Below are 13,636 nucleotides of genomic sequence, written 5' to 3'. Positions count from 1 at the left end.
GCGGTTCAGAAATTGTGCATCCCGGAGAGGGCAAGCCCAGATGTTCTGTTGCTAAAGTAGATTCATGACAGTCCTGTCCCGATTCAAAGAAAAAAATTAAGCTTACATAAAGCTCTTTCTCAATTTTGAGGTTTATTTCCCCTTTAACTTCTTAAACACAGTGGATGTTAGCACATAAAGGAAATAAACAAAAAACAAAGAAATATTCAACTTTTTTTTTTTTTTAATTTATTTTCTTTTTGACTGCATTGAGCCTTCATTGCTGCACGCGGGCTTTCTCTAGTTGCGGCGAGCGGGGGCTACTCTTCGTTGTGGTGCGTGGGCTTCTCATTGCAGTGGCTTCTTTTGTTGTGGAGCACGGGCTCTAGGCTCACAGGCTTCAGTAGTTGTGGCACGTGGGCTCAGTAGTTGTGGCTTGCGGGCTCTAGAGTGCAGGCTCAGTAGTTGTGGCGCACGGGCTTAGTTGCTCCGCAGCATGTGGGATCTTCCCAGACAAGGGATCAAACCCATGTCCCCTGCACTGGCAGGCAGATTCCTAACCACTGCACCACCAGGAAAGTTCCAGTATTCAACTTTTTAATGTGATAATAAGCTATGGTATTATTTTATGCTAATAAAATTAATTTTCTAGTTAGTGTGTCAAGTTGATATTTATAGTAATAGTTCATCGTATTTAAAAAAAAGACTCCATGAGGGACTTCCCTGGCAGTCCAGTGGTTAAGACTCCATGCTTCTACTGCAGGGGACACAGGTTTACTCCCTGGTCAGGGGACTAAGATCCCACATGCCCTGTGGCACAGCCAAATAAATAAGTTAAATACAAAAAGACTCCATGAACCCAGTGAGTGCCCCTAACAGCCATGTCACCTGCTGTTTCACTAGCTATGAGAATTACTAAGGTGGTTAATTTTCCAGCAGGCAAGATTTCACGTCCCTAAGTCAGCTCTGTAGAGTGCTGAGACCCTAGGGGTGGGCTTCTATGGAACTGGAGAGAGCTAGGACAAGGCAGACTCAGGCTAAGGCAGTAGTTACTCCCCTGATGAAGCGTAAGCCCATAACTTCTCAAACAGCTTCTTCAAGCAGCACGGTAGGGTAATGGTTTGGGTCGTGTTTGTTGGGTAATGTTCATAGGACTGGGGATTGGAGCAGGGAGCGTTGGGAGCAGCCTAACAGAAGCTTCTGTTGAAAAAGACTTTACAAGTTAACCCCTTCCTTTCCAAGTAAGAGAAAGGCTCTGAGGTCTCCACAGAGGTGCATGCTGAGAGTATCACTTTAACTTAATCCTACCATTCCCTACTCGATTTGATGAGACAAGCATAAAACCCTAATACCAACTGGATTTTTTAAAACCTTCTCCACAAAGCAGTGGAAGTGGAGTTGTTTCCCACCAGACACTGATCTCTTGCTAAGGTGGGTTATATCTCAGAAACCCCTGGAATCTGTGCTTTAATTTTGTACGGTCTCAGAGTTCATTTTTGTTTTTAGGATTAATTTTGTCATTATCTGGAACTAATCTAGAAAAAGCCCCCTGCTGATCATGTGTTCTTAATTCTTTAGAAATGGGAAGAATTTGATGAAAACTATGCGTCTCTTGAAAAGGACCTGGAAATTCTTGTATCTACGTTGCCCTCTGTGAGTTTGGTGGAAGAGACGGAGGAAAGATTAGTGGAAAGGATTTCATTTTACCAGGTATTTTGCTTCCACTTAAGCCGTCAAAGTCATTGTCTGTAGCACTTTGTATTTTTATTGTGTTTTGACTAAATTACTTGACTTTGAAGGTGAATGATTTGAATTGAAATGAAATATCATTCCTCACACAACTCACAGTGAGACGTATTTGGGGAAACTGCAGATTTACTTGTGGGGTTCTTGACATAACCACATGTCTGACGTGGGGTCGGGACCTTGGTTTGAGTCCTGGCTCTCACTTATCACTTCGTCAACTTTCTGTCCCTAAGCCTCAGTGTCTTTATCTGTAGCATGTAGGTAATCAAGCTGGTGCCACCAGTCTCTGGAGGTGGATGTCAGTGGGTGTGGACATAAGCTAAAGTATGGGAAGAACTTTGTAAACCACGGGCCTCTGAACATATTTTTAGTTTTATGACAACATTGAAGCCCTGACTGGACATAGCCTATGAGACAAACAATAATCTGTTACCTGCCACCAGCATTATAAAGAGACTTCAAACTTGAAATTTTTTCTTGTGTAAAGTTTGATATTGTTATTATCAAAGTCTCTGTGGCTCAAATTTCAATGCCATAGAAATGATAAAACCTTAAAATGGTTTTCAAGTGGTATTGAGAGCATGACCAACAAGATAAAAACAAGTTTTAAATATTTTCTGCAGAAACTGAAAATACTTAGTTTTAACTTTAGAATGTATGTGGTCAGAATCTGAGTTGTGCAGCTAGAGGTTACTATCAAATATCAACTTTAAAACTTCAAAGGCAGGTTTGTTGCCGGACCAGACCGGATGGAAGAAGAAAGCATGGAATACCTGGCAGGGTCCCACCATTCCTTGGAGGCACTTAAGCTCCTGTAAGGAACATTTTTCAGAGGCTGGAATGCTGTAGTTATGCTCTCTAGGTGTCTTGAAAGCTGCCATTGATCTCTTTGCCATCTTGTCATATTGAGTTGAACTCAGAGATAAAGCTGAATCTTATGGGGGTGGGAAGCTGCTCTTTAATTCTTTGTTAGCCTAGGGGTGCAGAAGGTACCATCTGAACAGCTGAAAGAATGCAGCTGAAAACAGATCGGTTTTAAACCTTATTATATTAAGAAACAGTTCATATTAGCAACCTGATAGAAGCCTGATGATTTCCCCAAGACTAGCTGTATACCTTGAACTATAACCTGTGAGTCTGTTAAGTTAGAAATATTTTAAAAATCAAAATAATTGTTCTAAGACTTTTAAATACATTTGCCAGACTAAAAGAAGACAGATATCTAGTAAAGCCCATCTCACTGATAGCGTTCCTTAGGTCATTATCATCTTCTGCGTCATGGAGAGGTTTGTGTGTATCTTGATCAGGGGATGTCTGTGGTCCGGGAATGTAGGGTCAGTCCATTGCATGGCCTCTGGTGTTGAACAAGCCATGCTCCAGTGCCGGTTGACACCTCATTGACCGAGTGACCAGTGCAGTCTGACTCCCGTGTATAAAATGGGAAAATTAAAACTTCTCAGATATGAGGGCAACCCATGAAACAATAGCATTTCCATGTAACTGTAACAAAAGATATTTTGGAAAAAACCCCAAAAACAACTCAGAGATGCTCTTAAGATGAAGTGTCTCACACTGAAGGCTTAGAAAATTAGAACCTTTTTTTTTTTAAACTAATGTTGGACATTTTAATTCTAGCCTGTGGACTCGGGCAGGCAGGAGTTGCAGCTAGGAGTGGTGGAAAGGGCATCGGAGGTAGACTTTTTTATTAATTTTTTAAAAAGCTTAAGTTAATTGGAAAATAGCAAATGTTCTGTTTTGATCATTATTTATTTATTTATTTATTTTATTATTATTTTTTTTTTGCTGAATGCGGGCCTCTCACTGCTGTGGCCTCTCCCGTTGCGGAGCACAGGCTCCGGACGCACAGGCTCAGCGGCCATGGCTCACGGGCCCAGCCGCTCCGCGGCATGTGGGATCTTCCCGGACCGGGGCACGAACCCGTGTCCCCTGCATCGGCAGGCGGACTCTCAACCACTGCGCCACCAGGGAAGCCCCGTAATTTATTTTTTAAGATTAAATTTAAGTAACTGTCAGGATATGTGTCATTAGCTGAACCCAACTGCAGAAGATAATTAGCCTTTAGACAGAGTTCTCTTCAGGGGGTCATTGCATTCACAGTTCTGAGAATTTTTTTTTGTTTTCTTCCATGAAGTTGAATTAGCCATGTGTTGTTTTCATTTATTCTTCTAAAATCCTCTTCTTTTCTCCCTCCTGAATCCTTATATCCAGAAGACTCTCAAAATGAGCTTTTCCCCCTACTGTTTGGGTCTAAAAGATGATAAAGAAACGTTTTCTTATTGATCCCCTTCATACCTAGGCCACAATGTAAAATGCTTCCAGGTGCCCAGGCAGGAGAACGGAAATAAGGGTCACTGACTGGGTGGACAGTTGGAGGGCTGGTGGGGACAGTGGTGGAGGAGAACCCAGGAGAACAGCCTCTTCCAACGGAGCTTGCTAGAGCTTCCTGTTCTCCCCGAGTCACAGGAAATCTTGATTTCTATGTAAAATTGCTTGATTTTCAGAATAAGCGTTAGGCCACACAGAACCTCTCTGCAAGCTCAGTGTGCCCTGTAGACCATCACCTTTTTAGTTTCTAGGTGAAAGAAGTAACAATCAGATCTAAATCTGTGAATTTTCATTTTATATTGCATGTATAATCTGTGCAGTAGAAATGCATTGGACACTCTCATTGTGAAAGATAATTAACAATCCATTAATCATGTTTGTTCAGCCAGACTGCAAGAGTCTTGAGGGTTTGGAAAGTGTTACTGTTTCTTCAGTAGCCTCTACTGTAGGGTTTTCATGAAGTATTTGTGAATTGACTGGCTGGTTTAATTTTTAAATAATTCATTCTATGACTTTATTTTTATTAGCAAATAAAAAGAAACATCGATGAGAAGCATGCCCGGCTTTACCAGACGGTGAATGAAGGCAAACAGCTGGTGGTGTCCGTGAGCTGTCCTGAACTAGAGGGCCAGATTGCAAAACTGGAAGAGCAGTGGTTGTCCCTAAACAAAAAAATTGATCATGAACTACACAGACTACAAACGCTTCTCAAGCATCTGCTCAGGTGTGGTTTCTTAGGGATTTATTGGCATCAGAAAAAGACCTCAGAGGGATTCTGCAGTCAACCAGATTTTACATGCCGTCCCCCTGTTGTACGGTTTTTGACAATCTAAAGCAGTTGAGTCCCTCTTCCAGGCTAAATGGGAACTAGAGTCTCTGATGCTAGTTTGCAAGACTCAGGATAATGTGTAATCACTCCTGTGGAAACTAGGAATTATGTTATAAAATTACACACATGTTACCTTTATGCCATGATGTTGCTCTTTCCTACACTCTTCCAAAAAAAAATTTTTTTTTTTTTTTTCCAGTACGCAGGCCTCTCACTGCTGTGGCCTCTCCCGTTGCGGAGCACAGGCTCCGGACGCACAGGCTCAGCGGCCATGGCTCACGGGCCCAGCCGCTATCGTGGCATGTGGGATCTTCCCGGACCGGGGCACGAACCCGTGTCCCCTGCATCGGCAGGTGGACTCTCAACCACTGCGCCACCAGGGAAGCCCCCCCAATTTTTTTAAATCTTAAAAATAATTTTAGCTAATGGAATAGTTTGAAAAAGTCTTTGGAGTTCTTCAAAGAATTTTTTTGCTTTAACTGATGAAATCTTTAAAAAAAATTTTTTTTATTTTGTATTGAAATATACTTGATTTACAATATTGTGTTAGTTTCTGGTGTATATATAGCAAAGTGATTTATAATACATGTTCAATAATATATATTCAGTTATATATATAATACATATATTCTTTTTCATATTCTTTTCCATTGTGGTTCAGTAGGATACTGAATATAGTTCTGTGTGCTTTATAGCAGGACCTTGTTGTTTATCTGTTTTATATATAGTAGTATGTATTTGTTAATCTCAAACTCCTAATTTATCCCTCCCCATCCCTTTCCCCTTTGGTGGCCGTAAGTTTGTTTTCTATGTCTGTGAGTCTCTTTCTGTATTGTAAATAAGTTCATTTTTATCATATTTTAGATTCCACATATAAGTGATATCATATGGTATTTGTCTTTCTCTTACTTCATTCTTGAAACCCTTGAAGAAGGTAGAAAACATAGAACATTTAACCTCATTCTCTTTCCCACCTCTTACCTAGAGAAGTTTAGAAGTTACAAGAGGGACCGCATTTTGCTTGGATATTTTCATTCCAGCAGATAAATATATTGGCATCCAGCCAATAGCAATTTGCTATCATACAGCTTATACCAATGCTGATTATATTTTTACTGTACACAAATCTATAGAGGACGTTTGATGAATAAAAATAATTTCTGTCCTTACCTGTGGGTTTACTTTTGTATAGCTGTAATAAACTTTTAAAAGACTATTTTAGACTTTAAAATGCCTCTTTGTTCTTGATTAGTCATTATAGTGTCGTAGAAAATGACAGGAGCATCAGATTTGGGACCTGGTCAACACAAGAAAATAAATGGTGAAACAGAAGAAAATATACGGGGGATGCAATCGTTTCTAATTTCCTTTCTCTCCCACTTTGCTCCTATTAGTTATAACAGAGATTCAGATCAGTTAACCAAGTGGTTGGAATCTTCTCAGCAAACTCTGAACTACTGGAAAGAGCAGTCCCTCAATGTGTCTCAGGACTTGGACACAATCAGAAGCAACATAAACAATTTTTTTGTAAGTTGTAATACAATATGCTCAGGTAATTGTTGGTTAGAAAAAAATATCGGGGGAAAATTAGGAGAGTTGGTGTGATAGTTTCCATAATCATTTGTAGATAAGGGGTAAAACCTGGGCTAATAGCAGCTGCATTCTTCAAACTTAGAACTATTTGTTTATACTATTGATTTATATGCTTATAATAATGATAAAGTATATTTTAAATTGACACTATAAAATATATATATATTTAAAACTTGCCCTGACATGGGGCATGTTTTACAAGTGCAGAAAATAACTCCCCTACCTGCCCCCTAAAACCTCACAGGATTATTAATTCATAAATGTTAGCTAATAAATACATGGTTTTAAATTGTTATATACAGAATTGATGTTTCTACTAAAATGTTATTGTTCTGTTGTTTTAAGGGGTTTTTTTGAAGAAAAGAAAGTATTAATTTTGTGATATAAATTATACTTTGAGACCTTTTCGTCTTTTCCCTTAGTCTTTTCTCCATTTTTCATGTTTTGTAGCTATGATTACTCACTTTGATATTAAACTATAAATATTTTTAAAATATACTTGGAAAAAACCTGTAAGTACCAGGAAAGATTTCAGATATTTTAGTTACAAATTTGTTGTGTTTAGTTCATTTAATGTGAACTTAAAAAAAAAATGAACGTAGTGCTGTGTTCCATATTTTCTTTTTATAGTTGAAATGATGATTTGTCTATTTTTAAAAATATTAATCCATTAGATTATAAGCCACTCAAGGGGCAGGAACTCCATCTCTTTTGTTCCCCACCATATATCATATGCCTGGAACAGTGCCTGACACTTAGCAGGAAAAATGTGTGTGTGTGTGTGTGTGTGTGTGTGTGTGTGTGCGTGCGCGCGCGCACGCGCTCACATGTGAGCACATATACACATGCACACATACATACATACACATATAAATATTTACTATTTGAATCGAATTCATTTATTTAGTTTTGGACTCTAACCAGTTATTCTGACTTTTAGTTACTCCATGCCTTATTTATTTATATTTATTTGTTTATTTATTTTTTTGGCTCTGTTGGGTCTTCGTTGCTGGGCGTGGGCTTTCTCTAGTTGTGGTGAACGGGGGCTACTCTTCGTTGCAGTGCGCGGGCTCCTCATTGCGGTGGTTTCTCTTGTTGGGGAACACGGGCTCTAGGCGCGCGGGCTTCAGTAGTTGTGGCACGCGGGCTCAGGAGTTGTGGCTCACGGGCTCTAGAGCGCAGGCTCAGTAGTTGCAGCGCACGGGCTTAGTTGCTCTGCGGCGTGTGGGATCTTCCCAGGCCAGGGTTCGAACCCATGTCCCCTGCATTGGCAGGCGGATTCTTAACCACTGCGCCACCAGGGAAGTCCTTCCGTGACACACTTAAAGTTTAAAAGTTTCTAAACTTTGAAACTGTTTCCTTTTAGGAGTTTTCAAAGGAACTTGATGCAAAGTCCTCCTTGAAAACTGCGGTTCTAAGTACCGGGAACCAACTTCTTCACCTGAAAGAAGCTGATACGGCGACGCTGAGAGCTTCTCTAGCACAGTTTGAACAAAAGTGGACAGTGCTCGTAACTCAACTTCCTGACATCCAAGAAAAACTTCACCAGGTAAGTAGTTAAAGACCCAGCACTTGAATTAGCATTCACTTGTTAGCTCACAGCTCTTTTCAAATCATTTCTCTGACTCAGTAGTTTTCATCGACACCGCCTGTCCTTTCTCTGGCACCACTGAGTATAGGTCTTAATTACTGGGCTCTCCTCCAGTAGGATCTTTCTTAAGAGAGAAATCAGGCTTAATTACTTTATTTCCCAGTTTATCTGCACCACTGTGTTAGTTTATGCGAAGGTCATTGTCATTGTTTTGGGGTCACTTATTCTGAGCTTGAATGCTGGGTTTGTTTTTGTGAGTAACCTGCATAATTATGTGGCGAGACCTTTTATCAAACCAGATATTATCTTAAGTGATGCCCTGATTCGTTTTGTTAACTGCAGGTAATTAAATGGAAATCATTTTGATTTTGCAGCTTCAGATGGAGAAATTGCCCTCTCGTAAAGCAATAACAGAAATGATTAACTGGATGAACAATGTGGAACATCAAACTGCAGATGAAGACTCTGAGCCTTCGCTGAGTTCTGCATCTCAAGTTAAAAATCTTCTTCACAAGTACAAGGTAGTTATACAAAAAAGCCAGAAGCCTTTTCACTAAATAAAGAAGGCAAGTCATTTGGAAGGGAAATACTGAACAAAGAGACATGGAGGGTATTATTTAGAAAAACTAATTCTAAGGGTAGGCAATGGGATGGTGGATGATTCTAGAGAGAGGAGTTAATATACTTCCTCTTATTCTGCCCAGATTCCTTTGGTAGCTCCCATCACCACAGGACAGAATCCAAACTTTTAACTGGCTCTGGCTCTTCATTTCCCCACATAAACCCTGGACTCTGCCTGAACCAAATCCTTTGCGGTCCCTCTACCGCTCCTGGCGCTCTCTTGCTCATGCTTTTGCTTTTGTACGTGCTGTACCTTTGGCCTGGAATTCCAGTGTCCCGCTTTTAGCTGTAGGAATCTTCTTAGTCATCCTTCAAGAGTCAGTTCAAGTATCTTCTCATCTGGAAATCTACCCTGACTCTCCCAGCCAGATCAGTTTACTTTCCAGGGTTAGGTGTCTCCATGGTGCTATCAGTAGTTCCTGTCACCCGGTATTATAATTATTTTCTTACTTGCCTGTCTCCCCACCTTGACTTAGCTTCTTGAGAGCAGGGCCTCCTCCTTTACCTCCCTGAAACAGCACACCTAGCCCAACACCTGGCATCCAATAGGTGTTAAGTAAATGTTCTTTGGATAAGAGAATGCGTAAGGAAAAGTTGATATCCTTCTACAAATAGATAGGGATGTGGCCTTCTCCACGATATTTGATTTCAAGTAGATTTAACTAACATTTAACAAGCCACGCACAAACACTTATTGTGTGCCGGGCAAGGTGTTCGCCACTAGGAACACAAAGATGAATGAAGACTCCGGTCATTGCTTTCCAAGACCTCACAGGCTAATGGATGTAGCCTCTGGTAGGCAGAAGATGAATGGCTTAATCACAAAGCATGGTATTAGCAAGGATTTCCTTTTTATATCCTATCCCAGCCTAACTTCAGTGAGTAGTACAATCTGTAGAGGGCCTATGTGTATTTTTCTCACAGGCCCTAGTAACCTAGCACATAGTTTTATCCCTGGATGTCTCCTATGGAGGTGCTAGAACTTGCCAGAATAAACCCAACAAGTATCAGCCTTAACAGAAACATGCTTGGCCCTGGGAGGGTTTAGGATTGCTCTAGAACTTAAAGTCATCCAAACGGGGAGGCCTAGACGGTCCGCAGAGGAACAGAGAAGCTGCCTAAACTGGCAGAGCTCCTTAAAGGTGTCCTGGGTTTTCTGGGAGAGTCTTAACTTCAGACTTCCCATCCTGTCATTTCCATGAGCCCACAGGATGGCTCTGAATTCCAGTGGGGCTCTCGGGAAGCCTCTCAAAGGAACCCTTTGTCAGACTCTGGGTCTTGATTTTGGTTCCTGTGATGCAACTACCATACATGGTACCATCTTTGACTTTTCAGTCTGTTTGAAAGCGGTGAGTCTCTCCGTTCCCAGGAATGTGTAATTCCCAAAAAGACTCTCCACTCAAATAAAGCAGATGCGTTGTGGGGTTGGGGGAGGGTAGAACATAACTCCAGACAGGCACCTCTTGATTACTGGGTGGGAGCCTGGCGCCCCCTACAGTGCACCAAAGGAGAGGTCCAGTTCATCTACTTCCATTCAGGCTTTGGTGGTTTAATTTTGTTTTCTTTGTTCATTTTAGGAGTTTAGAATGGAAATGGACTATAAACAATGGATAGTTGACTTTGTTAACCAGTCATTACTTCAGTTAAGCACCTGTGATGTGGAAAGTAAGCGCTATGAGAGAACAGAGTTTGCAGAGCATCTCGGAGAGATGAACCGCCAATGGCACCGGGTCCATGGAACACTGAATGGAAAGGTGAGCTCATGGTCACAGCTTGATGTATGATTTAGCCTTTGCAAAATACCACTTTCTGAAAAATTTTAAAAGACATTTGTGGGACCTCCCTGTTGGTCTAGTGGTTAAGACTCCACACTCCACTGCAGGGGGCATGGGTTCGATCCCTGGTCAGGGAACTAATATCCTGCATGCTGCATGGAGTGGCCAAAAAAAATTAATTAAAAAAAAACAAAAAGACATTTGTCTGGTTAACTTACAGTTAAACCTAGTAATCAGCTCAGTTCTAGCCCCTTTTAAATCCTGTCCTCCATTGGTGCATATAAGAGTTGGAAATAGTTTTTATATTTCTTTGCGATTTCTTAGTGGAAAATTGACTTAGGCAAGTGAAGAGGAGAAATGTTATTTAAGAAGATGTCGAGTATTACATGAGGCTACTAAATGGTCAGAAGTTTCGACATTTTCTGTGAAAGTAGATGTTAAAAAGCAGCAAAGCTATTTCAGCTTTAGAAAGATTATTAAAAGGAAGAAAAATGTATATGGCTTCTTGGTAGATTTTCATTCCATGACCGAAAAGGTTAAGGACACTTATTCTTGGGAAAATATTTAATATTTATATACAGTAGTGAAAATTGGTTGATTTCTTTATTGTGTGGAGAATCATACAAATAGATTCATACAATTAAGATTTGATGGACAAAGAACATGAGCAAAAAGCTCACAAAAGAGAAAATTATAATATGGCAAATAAATATGGAAAGGTTACCACTTTAATTGTCAGGCATTTGAAATAAACATTAATAACATTATACACTTACTAAATTAGAAAAACTTAAGATAAAGATAAAAGCCCAAGGCTTTCACATTCAAACATTGCAGATAATGGCTTACATACCCTTTTGGAAAGCATTCAGAAAATTTCAAGAACCATAATAATCATCTTATCTCTTAACCCAGCAGTCCACTTCTTTTACATTTATTTTAAGTAGACAGTCCTTCAAAAAGGAAAAGATATGTGCACCAAGTGTTCAATTCAACATTATTTATTCGGGTGAAAAAATGTAGACTGCCTGAATTTCCAACTCGAGAGAAATAATTAATCAAATTATATGGTGTCCATTTGATGAAATACTGGGCGGCAAGTCATGACATAGAAAGCACCTATGGCATATGAAAAGAAGTATAAAACATTATATATACTATGATTGTAACCTAATAAACATTGTAAGCATTAGAAATGAGAAGAATCACAGACTTTTAAAAATATTACTTTATTAAATTGATGCATTATTTGTGATATTCTTTATATTGACAGTTTTTAAGTGAGTCTAATGAAGAGAGTCTGGGGCAAAAAAAAATTTCTTAAGCTTTACATATATCAATAGATGATGCAATGAAAAAATATTGAGTGTTAGCAACATGATTTTGTTTTGTACAGATATTGTGGAACTCCAGAACAGCCAACTTTCTTATCAGGTTAGCTTTCATTTCAAATGTTAGATTTTTTTTGAAAAGGAGAAAATAATTCATATTTCCTGACTTATGAATCTTTATTCCTAAAGTTGTTGGGAAATCTTGTGCAAAACATTAGAAATCTGGGAAGAAACAAAATTATCCTATTAAAAATAACATATCACGACATTTACGTTTTAAACACGTGGTTTAAAATAAGAAAATTTTGTTTTCTTATTCATAACTGGTAGATACAACAATTAGAACAACTTTTGGAAAGTATCACTGAGAATGAAAACAAAATACAGATTCTGAACAACTGGATGGAGGCACAAGAGGAGAGACTGAACACTTTACAAAAACCTGAAAGTGTGATCTCGGTGCAGAAGACGCTCCTGGATTGTCAGGTGAGAAGACACACAGCACCTGTCCAGTGTGGCTTGGTCAGGCTGTTAGTTACCGTGCCTGCCCCAGGGAGCAGGGCAAGCTGCTGTAGTTTCTGAGGGTTCTCCTCAAAGCCCCCAGGTACTTAACTTTCTTCTATAAAATAGATGTGTCCATGTGTTTTACAGAATTGCAAAATGCTGTTTTTAAATGATAAACAGAAGTATTTTCATGGTTATTGTAGTTCTTAAGAGATTTGAATGCTACTCCTAAGAAAAAAAATGTTGGGAGTTCCCTGGCAGTCCAGTGGTTAGGATTCGGTGCTTTCACTGCTGTGACCCGGGTTCAGTCCCTGGTTGGGGAACTAGGATCTCACAAGGCGCACGGTGCAGCCAAAAAAAAAAAAAAAAAAAGTTCCCCGGGAATTTTGATTTAGATGTTTTCCAGTTTTTGTGTTTTTATTAATTTCTCCAGTATTTACAAAATTACTCTGAAGCCTCCATGAGTTTTAGTATTTCTTTCTGTTTCTTCAGAGGAAAATGGTTTTATTTTACCTACTGTGTAATGTGTTCTCAAAGGACTACCTTTCCCTCAGAACCACTGTCTAAATCCCATTTGGGCTAGAGCACGTTGGCTGTGCCCTGCAGCCAAAAAAAAAAAACAAAAAAAAAAAAAAAAAAAAAAGTTCCGCGGGAATTTTGATTTAGATGTTTTCCAGTTTTTGTGTTTTTATTAATTTCTCCAGTATTTACAAAATTACTCTGAAGCCTCCATGAGTTTTAGTATTTCTTTCTGTTTCTTCAGAGGAAAATGGTTTTATTTTACCTACTGTGTAATGTGTTCTCAAAGGACTACCTTTCCCTCAGAACCACTGTCTAAATCCCATTTGGGCTAGAGCACGTTGGCTGTGCCCTTTTTTCGTTCAGTCATCATTTGCCAGGTCACTTGGTCTTTGAGGTACCCTCACCCAAACGTGGGTTTACTCCTCCCTCCCCACCGCCCTGATTGTGTCACTCCTGTTGAGAGCAGTTCCACTGTCCCAGAGCTGTAGACGGCACAGGTTACGTGGGTTCTGCACCGCCTACAGAAAGGCATGGAGCTTCTCACTGTTGGGGCTGGAAAGTCGGCTCAGGCCCCTGTTCTACTTGGAAGGTTACAGAATGATACTGGATATAGTATATGGGCAGCAACACCTCCATAAGAGATCTTTTCAGATGGTTGTATCCTGTTTCTAACTACCCACTAGCCATTGCCGTTGTAGAATGTTTACAGCCACCTCCTGACTGGAAGCTCAGTGCTGTAGCACCCCCAGCTGGCCGCTCTGCTTTCACCTGAGTGCTAAGTTACTCAGGTCTGGGATGT

The 13,636-nt window shown here is 39.9% G+C and overlaps 1 protein-coding gene across 3 annotated transcripts in view; it reads left to right on the top strand.

The window, feature by feature from the left end:
- Positions 1 to 13,636, top strand: part of SYNE2 (spectrin repeat containing nuclear envelope protein 2) — a 277,599-nt gene that overhangs the window by 190,024 nt on the left and 73,939 nt on the right. For all 3 annotated transcript variants that reach the window (XM_007460064.1, XM_007460063.1, XM_007460062.1), the window contains exons 77-83: positions 1,558 to 1,689; positions 4,599 to 4,795; positions 6,295 to 6,427; positions 7,860 to 8,042; positions 8,459 to 8,605; positions 10,283 to 10,459; positions 12,142 to 12,297. In XM_007460064.1, the coding sequence (XP_007460126.1) occupies positions 1,558 to 1,689; positions 4,599 to 4,795; positions 6,295 to 6,427; positions 7,860 to 8,042; positions 8,459 to 8,605; positions 10,283 to 10,459; positions 12,142 to 12,297 (1,125 nt within the window). The remainder of the gene's footprint in view (positions 1 to 1,557; positions 1,690 to 4,598; positions 4,796 to 6,294; positions 6,428 to 7,859; positions 8,043 to 8,458; positions 8,606 to 10,282; positions 10,460 to 12,141; positions 12,298 to 13,636) is intronic.

The sequence above is a fragment of the Lipotes vexillifer genome, unplaced genomic scaffold, assembly GCF_000442215.2.
Source record: "Lipotes vexillifer unplaced genomic scaffold, Lipotes_vexillifer_v1.1 scaffold672, whole genome shotgun sequence".
In the NCBI taxonomy this organism is placed as follows: domain Eukaryota; kingdom Metazoa; phylum Chordata; class Mammalia; order Artiodactyla; family Lipotidae; genus Lipotes; species Lipotes vexillifer.
Note: the sequence above shows the minus strand (reverse complement) of the source record. Positions and strands in the feature narration are given on the sequence as shown.